Genomic DNA, 18,699 nt, shown 5'->3' on the forward strand with positions numbered 1-18,699 from the left:
GCGGGGGCCCGCAGGCTTTCGGGTTCCGACAGAGAGATTATAATTTTATTTTAGGAAACCTCCCTCGCTACCAAGCCAAATCCGTTGATCCTTTTTCCAGACATTCCGACCTCCTTCTTCCGGCTGGTGGGTCTGCCGCGGTGGCGCTCATTTTCCCCGGCGCCGGCGGAGAGAGCTGGTTTCCCATTGGCTCACCTTGGGGCATGGGTGGCTCCCTATTGGTTGAGGGAAGGGGGCAGGAGGGAGGTGTGCCCCGGCATCACACCCGCCCCTGGAGCCAGGGTTGCACGGAATTATGGGAGGGAGGAGGCAGTCCGGAGGAATGAAACACCCCGGAACGACCTTTGTGGGCCCAGGTCGGTTCTCTCCCGGAGCTGAAGTCTCCTCCCAGCAACCACCCCAGTCGAGCTCCGCCCCCTCGCCCCGCAGAAGGTGGGGGATCAGGTGATCTTCGGTTGGCGTGGTCACGTGGCCGGGGCGTGCCCGCCGGTTGTGGCCATGGCGGCCGCAGTCTCAACTGTGGTGAGGCGAGTGGAGGAACTGGGGGACCTGGCTCAAGCCCACATACAGCAACTTAGTGAAGCCGCGGGTGAAGACGGTGAGGGAGCGGAGGAGAGGGAGGCGGCCGGGCGGACGGTGGTTCAGGGCTGGTGTTCCATGGCTGTTAGGACCGGAGGCTGCGGCCTGTGGCCCCTGGGGGTCCCAGGTCCTTGGTCCTGTTCTTCTGATCCTGTGCCGCGCGGTGGATAGTCCTCCCTCAGGAATTTACGTTGACAAGGCGTTTGCTTTTAAAACCGCATTTTTCGTAACCCTTGAAATCTTTCTTGTTTTCATCTGAGCCAGATGTGTGCTGTCGGATCTGTTTCGGTTACGAGTGGGAAAAGTGTAGTATCAACTGAAAATGCACACGAACGTTTAAAGAATTAGTTAAATTGAGGAATAGTAGTCAAGCAGTAGCAGTTTTGCACCCAGTAAAGATAAATAGGCATATATAACAGTTACACTTTTTGTATTACTCCATTATAATATTTTCGGTTTCATATTTTGGATTAGAACGCAACCATAAAAAATATTCTATGGAAGAGCTTTACAAAGTTGGTGTAATTTAAATGATCTTGATTCACGTGTGTCATCTCGGTTCTCACAAGGGTTCTGTGAATATGAGAGCACTTGTTTTGAAGAAGTCTGAGCTCTTTTCCTTTGGACAAAACTGACTTAGGAGTTACTTTGATCTTTTGACTTCAAGTCCAGTTCTCTTTTCATTTCTAACTACTTATAGGTTCTACATTACCCCTTTTTGAGATATGAACCTTTACTTCAGACAGGTAGGTTTTAAAATTCTTGTGGGCTCACTCATTTCTCTGTAGAACAACAATGAGACATTTTCCCAAGTGATTGAATAGTTGGTGAATTTATTGAATAAGATCTAAGATGAGATGACTTAGTTTCAGTGAAGATTGTTTACCGGATTATCTCTTCTCAGGAGTATGTTCTTCAAAGACCCACAGACCACCCTGAAGCTGACTTCTTTTTTGGTTTGTGGTAAGTGAATCTTAGGATTCACATGAATAATTTGTGGATAGTAGTAGCAATTACCTGTAAGTGTTTCCAAGTTACCTCTAGTTCCAGCCATATTTGGAACAATTCAAAAAGATCACAGATTATTTTTTAATCACTTATTACTGCACCTATGAGTATTCTCATTTTCCTGTGGAGAGGAATTCTTTAATTCAGTCTAGAATGAAGCCTGAAAATAAAAGTCTGGTATGATGTATTCATATTTGGAGACTATTTTTCTGAAAGTTTATTAAAGTTAAATACAATAGTAGCTGTAACATTATGGACTATTAATCAGTATTTAAATTGATCTTATTAAAATATTATTATCAGGATTTTCTTACAAAGTTTAGTTAAAGCAAGATTGAGTATATTTGAATTAAACTTGGCATTTGTTTCCCACACAACAAAATAATATATATTAAAAAATTGTCCTTTAATGTAACAACTATTTGTTCATACTAGGTTGTAGGGATCGATAGTTCTCATTGACTTATTCAAATTAGATCAGGTACAATCAGATGTTATTCCATCTAGGAAATGCTCTCCTTTATATTTCTGGCCAATATTTGTTAATATTTTTCTTATTGTACAAGTACAGTATGTTTACTATATGGAAATATTCTATGAGAGGGACTTTTTCCAGAGATTATATAAGAATCACTTTTTATCTTTTGACTTGCCTGTGGTTGTTTGAATAGTTCTAGTAGAAGTATTGCATTTTTATGGACTTTTCTAAAATGATAGTTATGCCACTATAACATTATCTCTATAGTAGTCATGTCACTCTTCATTCAGCAGTGGTCTAGGGCCTTCAATCTGCTTAGGGACTTTAGTCTTTTTAAAAATTTTTTAGATACTGAGGGTATTCATTTTATTTTTTTCTCTTTCCATATATTTTTATTGATGCATTATAGTTGTACATAATGATGGGATTTGTTTTACATATTTTTACATGCATACAATATAATTTGGACAATATTACTCCTCAGTATTTCCCTCCTCCCTTCCACCCCCTTGTCCCTTTGATTTTCATGAGACCACCCCAGTCATTACCCAACACCTTTTTTTGTTTCCTTTCCTTTTCCTCTCAACTTCCACATGAGAGAAAATATGACCCTTGACCTTTTGAGTTTGGCTTATTTCATATAACATAATGGTCTCTAGTCCTAACCATTCAATCAAGTCTTATAATAATTTTGCAAGTTAAAAAAAAAAGGTGAATATCTCTAAAGAAGCACTGTAAGGAACGCTATATTCTGTACAATTTGGGTTCATAGTAGAATCTATTTTCTGGGTTGTGTGGTTGATACTTCTGGACCAAGGACAGATAGGAAGACTGCTAAATAGGGAGCATTCAGTTCAAGTAAATAGTGAATCTTAACAGCAGTCATAATCTGGTAAGGGTCTTTATCTTTCCCAGTCTTTAACTGGGAATACTTAAGGTCATCATATGAATGGTAATGGACATATCCTGATGGTGCTTTTGGTCTGACAGTAAACAGTTTAATGGATCTTCTCAATTTCTGCTGAGTCTAGATCAGATGGGCCCACCCCAAGTGCTATATAATGTGTCCATTAGAAGAGGAGGAAAGATTTGTATTTCAGAGGAGAAACACAAAGGGGCAAGCTCAGGGACTTTAGTGTCTTACATATCTAAAGTTTACTAAAGGAGGTAATATAGAATGATCTATAGTGCCTTTGTGTGAATACATAATAGCTGAAATCATAGAAGAAGCAAAAGGATAATGACAATATAAAAAGGAGAAAAAAAAGTAGATAGGGAAGAGGAGTTGAATGTGATAAGTAGACCTATTATTCCTTCTTCCTCAGATTTTGAAGGAACAAGGTAATTTGTTTCATGTCTGTTTTAAAAGAATAAAATACACAATTATTACACAATTTTAGTTGTAATAGCTATAAACACAGTTAGCTTATAATTATAATTGTTTATAATGCTGATATTTTATGAAACATGATTTGGTAAATCATATTCTTTTAAAAAAACCTTTACAATTATTTTTATGACATCACACAGTATCAGTAGAAGCCCTTTCTGTGGATTTATATAAAGTATTTGTATTCTTATAATAAAAGCTATATAAATTTATTATTTAAGCATTTTGAATGGATCAGCATTATAAAAGAAGCATTATGAAGATATATACTGCACTTAGAAAATAGCAGTTTTCTGTTTAGAATGCAGAAAGTTTTCAGTCTTTTGCTTTCCAGAATAAATTTCCATGATAAATTTACTTAATTAGTATTGGACATTATGTTATACTTCATATTTTGAATAAGATAGTGCTTGCTGTTTCTTCATATTCTATAATATAGTTTCATTTCATCATCTCAGATATTTAACTTATGTACTCTAAATTTATGAGATAATCATGTGTTTTAACTTTTTTACAGATCACTTTTTAATTCGGGCCTCAGCAGCTCTGGAAAAACTGAAACTTTTATGTGGAGAAGAGAAAGAATGTTCAAATCCATCAAATCTTCTAGAACTTTATACACAGGTACTGAAAACAGATGTGGATTCTGGCATTTTATGAGGGCAGATTACTTATGTAGGTGATTAACTCCAAAGTTAATAATGAAGTTGGTTTTTTTTTTCCTTTGTTATGTTTTTGCAGTGCTGAACCCAGGGCTTTGTACATACTAAGCAAGTACCACTGAGCTACATCCCCAGCCCCAGTTTGTTCTTTATTTAAAATGTATAATTTTAGAAAAAATATATATAAAGTAAGTAACTTGAAACTTTGAGGCAGTATGCAAAGGAGGGGGATTTATATAATGTGTTGATTGAAAAGTGAGGAAAAAAATCTTGCAGGTAAAAGAATTGCTTCCCTTTATGTGTAGGTAACACAGAATAACATTCAGTGTCTTAAGAGCTTGAACACTTCAGAGGGAGTAGGGAACTCTTAACAGTCCTATTATTTTTTTTCTGAAATTCACCTTTTCTCAGGATTCTAAACAGGTTCCCCCTGCTAGTCTCATGCACATTCATAATATTTTTCTGTTCCCCCTTTTTTCTTTTACTTTCCTTTAAATTCAAGTCTTTCTGTGGACAATACCTGTTTCCTTGTGTTTGTTTTTTTTTGTTCCAAATACTGCTGAGACAAACTGACATGTAAAAATAAACTTTATAATAACATTTGGATTATACTTGGTAAAGTGCTTTTGTGTGCCTTTTCCTGATTGTTATAAGATTAGAAAGATGAAATGGTTGTAAAAAGTAGAGTACTTAAAGAAGTTTCCAAAGTGTACAAAAGACCTAGAGATAAAGATTGAGATTTCCCACATCTTCTAGAACCTTTGAGTTCTGAATTAACAGACCATCTTCCATAGGATGGTGATCTCTCTTTCCTGGCTTAGGCTTTGTACCCAATAACATTTATCTTTTAAATATCACTAACTGTGCTAGGTAATGTTTCAAGTGCTTTACATGGAATAATTAATTTTATCTTCAAAACTTTGAAGGAACTTTGAAAGGCATTTAATCCAATTTATCATTTACCAGTGAAGAAACAGCCTTAGAAAAGATAAAATTAACTTGTTCTTGGTTAGTTATATGATTAATGTAGAATTGACACTAGAACCCAGTTTCCTCAGTCTTAAATCAGGAGATTAAAAAAAAGAAAAAGGATTGGAAAATATTAAGGTGCTTGAATAGAGTGTTTTTCATATTTAGGAGTGCTGGGGACTTGGTGTTTGAATTGCATATGTTGATAGTATGCATTCACTATTGGGTGGCAAGATATATAGCCCTCAAATACTGACTATGCATTTGGGAAAACAAATCCTCTGAAAATTTCAATATACAAAACCAGAAGTGGTGACCTTAATACTGCAGGTGTTTAAAAAAAATTCAGGGATTATACATATGTAAATAGCAAAGAATATAATAATTCATGACTCTTTCATAATTTCTTAAATATGATTAACATGTTAAAATATAATCTTCATTTTATTTCTTGAGAGAAGCAAGATAATCATTAACCCAATGTTTTACTAAATAAAATAAAATGCCTACAAAGTTGTCTCCTCCCCTAGTACTGGAAATCGAACCCAGGGGTATTTTGCCACTGCACTACATCCCAGCCCTTTTTTTATTTTGAGAAAGGATCTCACTAAGTTGCTGAGACTGGCCTCAAACTTGGAATCCTCTTGCCTCAGCTCCCAAATCTCTAGGATATTAGGTGTTCATCATCATGTGCAACTACCTGTAACGTTTTTTATAATGCCTATTTCAAGTTATTTTTATAGCTAGACACTCTGAATACTTCCCAAATTTAACTACCATGCTAGAATGTTTGATATATATATATATATATATATATATATATATATATATGTATATATGAGATATAGATGTATATATGTATATACACACATATACATCTTCTACATATGCAAAGTTAAACTCTAATATTAATTCTTTAAAGTTTAAATTGCTTATACTTTTTTCTTTTTTGTTCAGGCTATTTTGGACATGACATATTTTGAGGAGAATAAGCTAGTAGATGAAGATTTTCCTGAAGACTCTTCTTCCCAGAAAGTAAAAGAACTAATCAGTTTTCTTTCAGAACCAGAAATTTTAGTTAAAGAAAATAATATGCATCCAAAAGTAAGTTTTGCACTGTAAGTTATTGCGGAATGCTTCTGGTTCTTGCTTTCTTGCTCTCTTAGTGTCTGTTTTTTTCTTTTTCAATGTATTTTTGTTTCTGTTTTAAGATTGAAAGAGGGAAGTATGAGAGCTTACCACTGCAGACCAACATGACAGTAAAATATTGTATTTTACTAAATATTTTTAGAATATTTGCATGATGGAATTATAAACACAGATATTCCCTACTTTTGCTCCCTGTACTGTTGCACGTGCTGTGTTTTTCTCTAAAGGTCCCTGGAAATCTAATTACCATACCTATTATCCTTTTTCTAGTCTTGATCCACCTGAACAATTGCTGCCTTTCGATCATACCATCCCTTGGAGCCCCTGCATGCTCTTTTCTCCTTCATTTCTGAGAAGCCTTCTCTTCTTTCCAAAGCAACTCCTCTCTCCTTTATTCTTGAAACATTGCCATTCCCTAAGGACGTTACTTTCTCCTCTGATAGTCTCTATTTTATTTTTGCTTGACAACCTGATCACATACTTTTTACTATCATCTCTGTTTAGGTGATTGCAGAGCTTATATCGCTAGTCCTGGATAATCTTTCTAGCAAATAATTTCTCATCTTTAAGTGCCTGCTGACTTGCTACCTAGATACCTTCTTTGCTGTATGTATTTATTAGGGGAGTCTAACTATGGTAACAAAACATTGCAAGATTTAAATGCCTTACCACAACAAAAGTTTTGGTTTACTAAAATCATTCTTGTGTATAACTTTTCAGTATTTTATTCTAGCAATCTAATTCTTATTAGATTCTCATGTTTATTTCTTTATTTGAAAGAAATAGACATGATCTTTTTTCAACTAACACTTCTGAAAAGCTATATTTTTAATCAGATTGTAGACTATATTTCAAATATGTTAGAGGAATTAGCTACTAAAATATTTTTAGAATTATTTTGTAAAACTATTTGTAAATGTAAAAGTTATTTTAATTTTTACATACTAATAAATTTCAGTATTTCTGCTTGATTCAAAGATAGGCATTTCTGTGTAAATTAGTAAACTGGGGCACCTCTTGTGAAGTGAGTGTTTTTAATTGCTCAATTTTTTGAAATTTGACTTCTAATTTGACCAAAAGACATCAGGTTTCTCTTTTGGCTTTGTGTGTGTGTGTTTCAGCTTTGTGATTTGCTTGGGGATGAGCTACTTGAATGTCTCTCTTGGAGACGAGGAGCCCTACTGTATATGTATTGTCATTCTCTGACCAAAAGAAGAGAGTGGCTCTTGAAAAAATCTAGTTTGCTTAAAAAGGTAAAAAGACATTTCTTATACATTTTTGATTGTTGACATTTAGGTTTCAAAAAGCTGTCTTTATTATAATATTAAGAGTAGTGGAATCAAAGAGTCTGGGCTTGCATTCTAGGTCTTTTACTAAATAAGATAATGTGAAAGCACTTTGTAATTTGAGGCTTCTACCTGCTTTTTTAAGTTCTGAATTTTAACTTTTTAATATAAAATAAATAATATTAATTCCTAATCATATACATCTCTATATATATAATTTTTTTTTGTCTGAAGAAAATATTTGGATCAAGCCTCCATCTGTCAGTAAATTACTGCTAAAGAGCCCACATGACCTTGCTTCTAGAAAGTTGTGGTTCTCTTGAGTCATCTTGTCTGTTCTGACCAAATTATAGACAGACATGGGTGTTAGTATTGTACACATTAATAAATTAGTATTGTACACAGTAATAACTTGTTTTTACACATCTTTATGATATTTATCCTTTTCTTCCTTTAATAGTATTTTTTTGATAAGGATTTTACTGTAGCATGTGTTCTTGGTTAACATTTTCTTTTCTGTATTATTATTTGGAGGAATATACTTACATTATGAGAATATAGAGTCGTGGGACCTTATACCATTGAAATTTAATAACCATTAGATATATCTGTATACTAGCCCATTTTCTCTGGCAAAGAATGGGAAAAAGTATTTGAAGTCGATAGTTCTGTATATAATACTTTAATTCTTTGGCTTTGATTTTTATTTAGTACCTTGTTGATGGAATCAATTACTTACTACAAATGCTAAATTATCGGTGTCCTATCCAGTTAAATGAAGGAGTTTCTTTTCAAGACTTAGACACAGCTAAATTACTGAGTGCAGGTAATGTGATCTCTTTTCTTTTCAACATTTTCTAATTGATTTAAAGTTTTTTAAGATTTTAGAAAGTTTGTTAGATTTTACTCTGTATTTTAAATACATTTCAAGCTAAATTATAGACAAAAAGTAATAACAGATCTTTTTAAGGAATTCAGAGATTAAAGTCTTTTCATGTAATGTACTTCTAACCTCTGCTGTTTAATAATTTGGGGAGAGTTTTGTATTTACATATTTTGCATTCCTGCATGGCCTTGATTAGAACAAGGTTTGTCTATTTGTGTTAGATAAGAAGTAACTTAAACAGTGTAGACATTTAATGCTCTTTCACATTAAAAAAAATCCATTAAGGTTATAGTGACTCCATGACATCATGTTCTTATCTTTTTCTTCTATCCTCTTTAGAATCAGAGTTCTTAAGCTTCAGAGGGAGGCACTTTATTTAGAGTACAATAGTGATGATACAGAATTTTACAGGAGGTATCCCTGTTTAGGGCACTGCTTTCATGCTCAGTATTCCAAAATGCTCCCAGAGCCTCTTCTGTTTCACTTGTGTTTCAAGCTTCTGGAATGGCAGAAGGGCATTTTGTTAACCCAGTCAGCTCCTTAACAACCTTTTCAGAAGCTCTTATAGTACTTCCACTCATTGGCCAGTTTAATTCAATCACTTCACCTAGCTGTGAGGAAACTTGGAAAGTATAGTTCTTAACATGATAACATTACCCTTCCAAATTAAAATTCTTTACTAAGAAGGTGGGGAGAGGATAAATATTGGATGGCAGCTGTTTCTCATACAAATATCTATGCACTTGACAGTTCTAAGAACTGGATATTGGGCATCATTGGAATTTTGAACTGAAGTTAGGGAAAGAACTGACTTTTACCATATCTTTTTTTTTTTAATGGAGGAACTGAGGTCCAGGTAAATCAAGGGATCTCTTTAAGGTCACAAAGCTGTGGTTGACACAGGAGTATACTTGTAAATTTTCATTTCGTATGTTTCATCTGAAATGGTTATGGGAGAAATGAAATGTGAGAAATAAGAAAATATCTTGAGGAAGATTCTAGAATTTAAAATACATTTTAATTCTTTTTGTTACTTTGCTAGCTTCCTGAGCTGTTCTATTTGAAAACATTTAATTAAACAAAAACTGGTGATTTAAATACTGTTAACATAAGACTTTGTAGTGATGTCTAAAAATTGTTATGTTCTGTTATTTCAGACAACCATCTTATCCTAAAACAACCTATTGTGAATACAGAGTTCACACAATGAGCATGACATCCTACAAATATAGTTTTGATGTATTTATAGAAAATATATATTATCATTAGTTATACCAGATGACTAATGAACTAATTAGAGTTATTGAAAATGATCTTTTAAACAGTTTCCTCAACCCACACCTCAAGTCAGTCCTACATGGACTGATTCCATTAAATACTTAACCTGGAACACTGTTTAAAAGAAAAAGGTGAGGATTAGCACTGAAGTCTATTTAGAACCAGAGAAAGTCACACAAGTCATCTGTTTCCCTCATTCTCCTATATCTGGTTTTAAGGTAAGATACTCTGTGGCCTGGAATTTTCTTTCTTGGGAGGCAATATATTAGTGCCTTCTCTTTAGTCATGCTTTGAACTCGCTTCAAATGCTTCTTTCACAGGGTAATTAAAAGGGTCGGATATGGTACTAAAGCAATTTCCAGGGAAAAAGAAAATATAGGAACCACAGAAGTTTTGCCTAGTCCTCATCCGTCTTACGGGGTGGGGATGGGGGTGTGTGTGACAAGCAACTTGTGAAGGTTGAAACAGCAGGTGCCGCTTTATTGTAGGACGGCAGAGGTATATATACACTTAACTGATTATATATACACAGTTTGTTTCAGTTAACATCATCCAGATCCAGAAATCCTCATCATCTTAATAATTGTTCAAACCTTAACTTAATTAACATCATCTTAATGACTCGCTGGCGTTACTTCTCAAACCATTCTTCCTAGCATACTGCCAGGTGCCATCTTGACTTGTTCATGGCCCACATTACTAGGTCCTAGGAATTTGTCTAAAAAATACAAACTTTTAGGTTCAAACTTATATATACCTGAATCTGAAACTCTAAGGTGGGGCCCAGCAGTGAGCATTTTAATTAGGTCTGCCAGTTAATTCAAATGCAGGCTAAAGTGTAAGAACTATTTCACATATAGCTAATCATTTTCTTTCTAATAACACCTTCTCAAAGAATATCTGTATGTTAGTAAGCAGTTGACTCCTTGCTAATGTAGAAAATGAGGCTTACCTAAAGAATGGGGTGAGATCTCAGATCTCCACTTAGGCAGGTACTTCTCACCTTTCCCAGGTCACTTCACACCTTGTGGGATGTAGTTAGTCCCATCCCCCAAGGCTTTTGAAGGTTTTAAGTTAAGCCTTCCCTCCATTTTGCTTTGCTTTTCTTACCTACACTAGTGGTTCTAGTATTATCTACTCAAGGTGTAGGATCACACAAATAAAAAGGATATTTGTTTAATAAAATGCCATATCTAATATAAAATAATCCTGAATACTAGATTATATAGTGCTCTCTCTAGCTTTTGCTTTGAGGTTTATGATCTTAACTAATAAGAAGTAAAAAGAATGGCTGGGATTGTGGCTCAGCGGTGGAGTGCTCGCCTAGCACAGGCGGGACCTGGGTTTGATTCTCAGCACCACATAAAAATAAAGGCATTGTGTTGTGTCCATCTACACCTAAAAAATGAATATTAAAAAAAAAAGTAAAAAGAAATTATATGTAATAGGCATTGTACTTATATATTTTATTTAATAGTATTATATGTAATTATATACAATATGTAATATATATGATTATATACTACATATAATTATATGTAATAGTATCATATATATTATAGTGTAGCCTATCATTTTCATGAATGCAAATCTCAGATTCTGCCCTTTTTTTCATTTTTAAACTAATAAATGCATTAATGAATCAGCTATTCCATTGAACTGTTGCTTATCTTGCCACTGTTTATAAGCTGAATTTCAGGTGAAGTGAATATGATAGATGTAAAAAAAAAAATTGTGAAACTTCAAATATCTTTTAGTAGATTTAAAATAGTAAAGTACAGGTTTTGAAAGTTGAATTGTTAATCTAATGCCATTATGGTCATAGTTTCTGTTGAACCATAATTAAGTGAGGAATTGAGATTATGATGCTCATAATCACTGAGGTATGTTTTATAATTACACAATTTTTTTAAAATATTTTTTTAGTTGTAGTTGAACACAATGTCTTTGTTTTATTTATTTATTTTTATGTGGTGCTGAGGATCAAACCCCTCGCATTGCACGAGCTAGGCGAGCGCTCTACCGCTAAGCTCCTGTTCAAGCCCCTATAATCACACAATTCTAATGTGTTTATTATAATGTACCTTAGAATAAATCATTTATTTCTACATTAGAATAAAGTATTTATTTGTACATTAGAATAAACCATTCATTTGTATTTTAGTGGCCTTAAGAAGTTAAATGATCTTGTATTTTTATAAGACTTTGTTTTCTGAAACACATTTTAATTTCATGTGTTCCTTAAAAAACTCCATGTTTAGGGCATGTGGAATCCCAGTTTTTCTGATTTACAAGCAGACTCAAAGAGCTTTGGTGATTCTCCTAGGTATGATCTCATACCCAAATCATATTTACACTTTTTTTAATTATAATTTTTTATTTTGAGATAGGGTCTCACTAAATTGCTTAGGGCCTCTTAGCTGAGGCTGGCCTTGAACTTGCAATCCTCCTGCCTCACAGTCTCCTGAGTCATTGGAATTACAGGTGTGTGCTCCTGCACCTGGCTCTAAGTCTTTTGAAATCTTCTACCAAATCAATATATTTTATATACCATAAGTGTTAATATATAATTGGCTGCTGGAAAAACTACTCAAAAGAAGAATTCACTCAACTTGTGATCAAAATCCTGTGGTATAAACACCTCTGATAATTTGAAATTGTATGACCTCTCCAGGGGCATGATGATATGTGATTTTGATAGACACTGAAAAATATAAGAGCTGTAGGATACCTGACTATAGCTATATCAATGATCCCAGAGTATTCCACAAAATAAGAGTTATGTTCATGGGTTGGATTCAGGAAATTTATGAGTATTTTGAAATGATACAGAATTTGGAGTATATTTCTGAGAGAAGTTCCACTGATTAATTCTCTAAGAGGTCCTTAAGAGCATCCCCCAAAGGTTAAGATCACTAACTTAGACAGTTCTTTAAAAGAATTCTTTGATAATACTGGTTTTATTGTTGTGATGAACATCTTTTATAAGTTAATAGGGAGAAAAAAGCACAGTGTAAATGAGAATAGTATTAGTGATATTTGGCATTTCTAGATGTTATTATTAAAGTAAATGAGATGAAAAGATGTTTAATGACAAGGAATTTATTAGAGTTTTAACAACTAGGATTTCTCTTTAAATTTAATTCTGATCTCTCATCATAAATGACCTTCCCAGGAATATTTAGTGACATTCATTTGCTGGCTATGATGTACAGTGGAGAAATGTGTTACTGGGGATTGAAACATTGTGTGGATCAACAGCCAGAAAATCGTGAAATGGATACTGGTGTTTCTGGAGCAAGCTGCATGACACACAAGGAATCCTTGGATTTCCGAGAAGTAGGAGAAAAAATTTTGAAAAAGTATGTATCTGTGTGTGAAGGACCACTGAAGGAACAAGAGTGGAATACAACAAATGCAAAACAAATTTTAAATTTCTTTCAGCAGTCCTGTAAGTAGTAATTCATCTGGTCTTTTTCAATCAGAAAGACAAAAAGACCCATGTGATGGAAAAAAAATTAAAAAAAAAAAAAAGACATACTGATACTGAATTTGATGTTATAGTAATATAGATACCCAGTATGGTTGCCCTTCTTTAAATGCCATCCTCATCTTTCATTGTATATTCTTAAACCTGTGTGTGGGGGGGAAATGATTTCTTAACGTCTAAGATGGCATATATTTTATTCTAACTCAGCTTGAATACAGGTATCCTGTCATTAGTATGGGGGAACCCAATTTAGCTTGTCAGATATTTTTCCCTCCTAATACTTTAGTAAGTTATTTTTGTTTGTTTTAAATATATATATAGCATAAACTCTAATTTCCCTTTCTTAAAGTTTGCTATCCTTCAGTTCACCTCATTGCTTTGAACAGATATTCTGAATAAAAATGTAGGCAAAATGAAAGATTATGACTAATATTCAGATGCCATTTCCAATAAGGTCAATAACAAAAGACTCCACAAAGGAATCATTGTTTTAAGCTCTTTTTCCATGTATTACTACAAATCATATTTACAGTTTTTAATTCTAGCATCCATGAAGCCCTGGTTCAATCTCCTAATACTTAAAAAAAATTATTAGGCATCCTATGAAAATTTAAAAATGATTTCCTATTTTGTTTAAAATAAGATGTATATTTCAAGTAAGGAAGGTTAGGTTAGTTTGTCATTACTTCATACAATTTTAGGGCACAACTTTTGAAGTTTTATCATTTTTTGCCCTTAATAATAGGGATGGAATGCTAAAGGCCAAAGAGCCTGATTTGATATCTTGCTTACTGTCTTCCTGTCTACCTCAGCTCCTGCTATCTTGGGATAAGCTGTCTGATACCTTGGTAATAAACTGGACTTCTGCTCTAGTGACTGTATCACATTCCAGCAGCTTCAGTATTAACTATCCTGAGTTTCCCTTCTGAAATCTCAAATTTCAGTAACTGATGACAATTCTCATCTTTTCCTCTTTTTTTATTTCCTGATTTTTGTGTCATCTATAGCTTCTTCACAGCCTTTTCTTGCTCTTCTTACTCCTAAATTATCAAACCCCTTTCAGGTTTTCTTTCTTCCCTGTTTACCCTCAGCTTTCTGGTGCACCTTATGTACTATCCCTAGTTGTTCCTTCTGTCATATTCTTTAGCCTAGTCATTCTGTGAGCCCTAACATTGAATGAGCTACCTTTTCTGGGTTGTTGAGTTCTGTGGGAAGGGCATGTAGTCCTTCAAAGTGGAATCACATTGTCTCCCAAGCCCTTACAATAAGCCTTTTGTTTGTCACTAGGTGGCCTTTCCCTTTTCCCACTGTATTTGAGCCAAAGTTTGTCACTTTCCTCAGATACTCTGTCCCTTCCCTAGAGCATGGCCCTTCCTCCTATCATACACAAAGTTGAAGCTATGAGGGATATTAGCAAGTATTTACTATTTTTATTCATTTTCCCCTGTTCAGAGGAAAAGAGGTTGCTTGCTTCCTTTTGAAGATAAATCTGTTACAGATTTCATCTGTGTTATTTCCCTCGTTTTCCTGGTGACTTCTCATTTTCTACTAGAGTTCTCTTCCTTCTGTCCCCCTTTTCCCTCATTTTTCCCCTCCTTTTTACTCTAATAATCTTGTTATATGGTATCATTCACAGCCATTGCTTCCTCCACCACCTATAATATCAAGCTGATTCCCAAATCAGTAACCTGGACCTCAGCCTCCCTCTTGCTTGCTAAATCTCATTTCTAAAGGTCTCTTAAATAATCTTCACTTAGAAAAACCTCCACAGTAATTTTAAGTTCAGTATGTCCAAACATCAAATCCTCATCTTTTGTGCATAATCTTTCCTGCTTCATGTTTTCTTATTTTTAGAACTTTTGCAGAGTTGCATACCTTTCCAGCTTTCTCTTTGTAAACATGCTGTGTAATCAAACATTGAAAACCCATACTTCTTTTTCATAAACATAAAAATTCATATAGAGCCTTCAGGGCAAGGAGAAATTCTCCCCATCCCTGCCAAGCCCTCTGGCTTATCTTTGCACAGCCAAGAAGATTTGTATTTAACTTAGCGTTTTAGCAGGTTTTATTATGAAAATACCTTTGTGCTTTCTGAATATAAATATTTAAGGAATTTTTAATATGGTTTTTAGAAGCACAGACTGTCCCTTTTTATTTTAGAGATCATGATCAATCAGTCAAAAGTACTTCCAGTTCTTTCTACAAATATGCTTGTGTTTTTTTAGTCTTAATAACTTGGTAGACATCATTAATTCTTTGCCCTTCTTTGTGGCCAAGTGAACACCTACTTATCTTTTAGGATGCAGTGTCATTGATATTGTGTCCAAAAACTTTTATCAGCCTTCTCCAGTCTAAATTAGATGTTTCTTTGTTATATTTTCTAAGTTTTCCCCTCCTGTGCTATCACACTTACCACATTGTTTTGTAATTATTTTCCTTACTACTGGGTGAAATGTACCTTTACACACAGTGCTTCAGGCATGGTCACCCTTAGTAATTTTTTTTTAATTAATGAGGTATGATTCAAAGTGTCAAACTGCACAAAAGAGTTGCTGCTATTGGATTCCAAACTGCCATGCTCTTTATACCAGTGGTTGATATATATCTCCTCAGAGGAGGAAAATATTATTTAGATTCCAAACCTGAGAAAACAAGAGAATTTTATCTTCAGAAGCTTGTAACTTCATTTTGCCTTCATGACCCTTGTAGACTCACTGGTTGGTGAGGGTATTACTGGGTGCTTTTTTGTACAACTTTCCATTATCCAAACAATTGGAGAATAATTTGTATACCATAACAGTAACAGTGGTTTTTACTCTGGTGTGTGATAAATGAAAAAAAAATTTTTTGTGTGTGTGTTAAGGCCTTCTAAGTAAATTCTTTTTCATTTAGAATGAAATCACCTTAGAATACCAAATATTCTATATAAGGAAAGTAGTATAATCCATTCATTCAGCAACTACTGCCTTTTGTCTCAGGCACTAAGGGTATTACTACTAAACTCCCTCCTCTTTCAGAGTTCTTGAGGAGGAAATAACGCAAAGCATTTTAAGGAGTATAGTGTCAAGTGATCAGTACTATGAAGAGTAAAGCAGGGAAGGGGCTAACAGGATTTGGGGTGGGTGTTGTTTTACCTAAAGTGGTGGGGAAGTCACCTCTAAGCACCTGTCTACTGCTGAAACATTGTGTCTTCAAATTCAACCCTGTTGTGTAAATGCCTTGTATTTATAGTATATTCATAAATATAGTTTTTCTTTCGTATGGAAATCCTGATACTGAATTAAGGTATGACTTACTACTTAAGACCTTCACATTTTGTTACATTTAAAGGATTTCTTTTTAGTGTGGTCTTTACTACTGGGTGATGTTATTACCTAAAGGTCTGTTGCACTTTGTACATGTGGGGTTTCTCTTCAATTTGAATTCTCTGATAGCTAATTAAAAATTTAAACTCTGCTAAAGGATTTTTCAGTTCTTAAATTTGTATGATTCTTTTCCCAGTATGAATTTTCTGAAGTCAGCAAGACTTTAACACATAATTAAGGGCCTGATTTGCTACTTATAGGGTTTCTGGCCATTGTGAATTAATTGATACTGATAAAGGTGCAAATTATGACTTTTCCTTATTCCTTTGCCTATACTAGAGTGAGGTGAGAGTCATTGCTAAAACCGAACATAAAATTACATTCCTTTACAGTCCAGCTGCAAATTCTCTGATATTCTTTAAAATTTGAGCTATGTCTAAAAGCATTCCTAGATTCATTTAATGGTATTTTCAAGAACCCACAGCTGGTTAACATGCTAGTTTTAGACTGTCTCTTTTCTCTTCACCTTCCTTTTTCTTCTAGGGCCCCTTCAGTAAGGGTTCCCCATCTGCCACAAATCCAAAATTCTATATTACCACGTCTCTGTATTTTTTTAAACACATATGAATTGTTGTACTTATGGAAATATTACATTAAGATACATTTAATATAGCCATGATTAAAGTATGTATTATATATTTATGCTGATGTTCTCTACTGTTTTGTTTTTCCTACTTCTAGTGAAAATATCCAAGTAAAATGTTTTGGAACATTTAAAATTTGTAAAAAATAAAATCAAATTCCCCTACTTATTTCTTGTGTTTTTTGTCTTCTTTTTTAGTTTATTGTTGCATTGCTTCTATCATCTCAGTTTATTTTTCTACCTTCTGAATGTTATTTTCGTCTCATCTTGATAATTTTCAGACAGGGTAGCATAAAGATGAGAATTGTGGGTTCTGGAGCTAGTAGGCCTGAGTTGAAATCACAGCCTATTTCCTGACTCTGTGTTTTTATGAAAATGACTTAATCTCTGTGTCTTAATTTTCTATTTTTTAACACAGGAATATTACTAGTACCTACATCACAGAATTTTGAAGATTAAGTGAATTAATACTCAAAAAGTGTTTTGTTCAGTGCCTCTCTATGGTTAAGAACACATAAGAGTTAGCTATTATTGTTTTCTTTAATGTCTGAGTAGTTCTGTATATAACCCCTACCTCATTCAGCATGCTAATGTTAGAATGCTCATCAGTCAGAATAATTGAATAACAAACTCTTGTGTCCAGTGTACACTGCCTTTTTTTAGTTCAATCCATGCTTGGACATTTTAGATAGGAAGCAGGTTCTTAAGAATTCATGGGCTGGATAAGTATCTCCAATACATGTTTTTTCTTGTTCATATGGCCAGAAAACCTAAAATTTAATTGTTGAAACATTTTCGGCTGTAGCATCCAGATATACCCACTATATGTAGATGTATTCATCATCTAGGCATCATGTACACCCTATTTAAAACGTAGGCTTTAAATAATCAGCCTTGTAACTTTTGGTGGATTTCTAAATTCACAAGCCAGAGGCATTTAATGAAATATAATTCATCTAAATATATATATAATACACACACACACACATATATGTATCTCCCATTTAAAACTATCATAAACCCTGGTACATGAACATAATTGACTATGTGGATGTAAAAAGCAGTGAATATTTCCATGTAATACTATAGAGTAATTATTAAGAAGATGGAAAGTATATAGTATAATGCTATTTATTTATGAAAGGATACAAATTATGTTACCTATGGTGGGGTGGGAGAAGATGAACTATATGGAAGCTAGATTTCTCTGAATATACCTTTAGTTTTGTATGTTTGACTTTGGAACTATGTACTTATGTTATAAAATAAGATTAAGTTATAGTTTAAAAAGACATGTTTTTTATCTTTTTTTGGCAGAAAATCATGAAGTGAACAAATATGCTGAATTATATATCAAGTTGGTGGCTTAAATACACAGGATTATTTTCATTACCTTTTGGGCTTTTTCCCACATTTCTTATTAGTGCATTATAATTGTACATAACGATAGGATTTGTTGTTACATATTTGTACATGCACATAATGTAACAATATAATTTGACCAGTATCACTTTCTACCACTTCCCTCCTTCCACCCTGTGGTCCTTTTCCTCTACTTAACTCCTTTTGACCTTTA

At 34.1% G+C, this 18,699-nt stretch overlaps 1 protein-coding gene across 3 annotated transcripts; it reads left to right on the top strand.

The window, feature by feature from the left end:
* The first annotated feature begins 438 nt into the window (after nucleotides 1-438).
* Rimoc1 (RAB7A interacting MON1-CCZ1 complex subunit 1) lies at nucleotides 439-17,292 on the top strand. 3 transcript variants are annotated; one of them, XM_013358783.4, is made up of 7 exons: nucleotides 475-598; nucleotides 1,484-1,542; nucleotides 3,973-4,079; nucleotides 6,044-6,190; nucleotides 7,357-7,488; nucleotides 8,233-8,347; nucleotides 12,861-17,292. In XM_013358783.4, the coding sequence occupies exons 2-7, from the start codon at nucleotides 1,488-1,490 to the stop codon at nucleotides 13,142-13,144; spliced, it is 840 nt and encodes a 279-aa protein (XP_013214237.1). In that variant the 5' UTR covers nucleotides 475-598; nucleotides 1,484-1,487; the 3' UTR covers nucleotides 13,145-17,292. The 3 variants fall into 3 exon arrangements, with proteins under 3 accessions (XP_077874076.1, XP_005325671.1, XP_013214237.1); XM_078017950.1 differs by lacking the exon at nucleotides 1,484-1,542 and having other exon boundaries at nucleotides 439-706; XM_005325614.5 differs by lacking the exon at nucleotides 1,484-1,542 and having other exon boundaries at nucleotides 439-598.
* The last annotated feature ends 1,407 nt before the right edge of the window (nucleotides 17,293-18,699 follow it).

Source organism: Ictidomys tridecemlineatus, chromosome 1 (genome assembly GCF_052094955.1).
Source record: "Ictidomys tridecemlineatus isolate mIctTri1 chromosome 1, mIctTri1.hap1, whole genome shotgun sequence".
NCBI lineage: Eukaryota > Metazoa > Chordata > Mammalia > Rodentia > Sciuridae > Ictidomys > Ictidomys tridecemlineatus.

Bases quoted from the DNA above. Each gene is read 5' to 3' on its own strand.
- Rimoc1 (XM_078017950.1), top strand. From the start codon at position 499: ATGGCGGCCGCAGTCTCAACTGTGGTGAGGCGAGTGGAGGAACTGGGG. The intron at 707-3,972 runs GTCCTTGGTCCT...ACTTTTTTACAG, and splicing joins GTGGCCCCTGGGGGTCCCAG to ATCACTTTTTAATTCGGGCC. The intron at 7,489-8,232 runs GTAAAAAGACAT...ATTTTTATTTAG, and splicing joins AATCTAGTTTGCTTAAAAAG to TACCTTGTTGATGGAATCAA.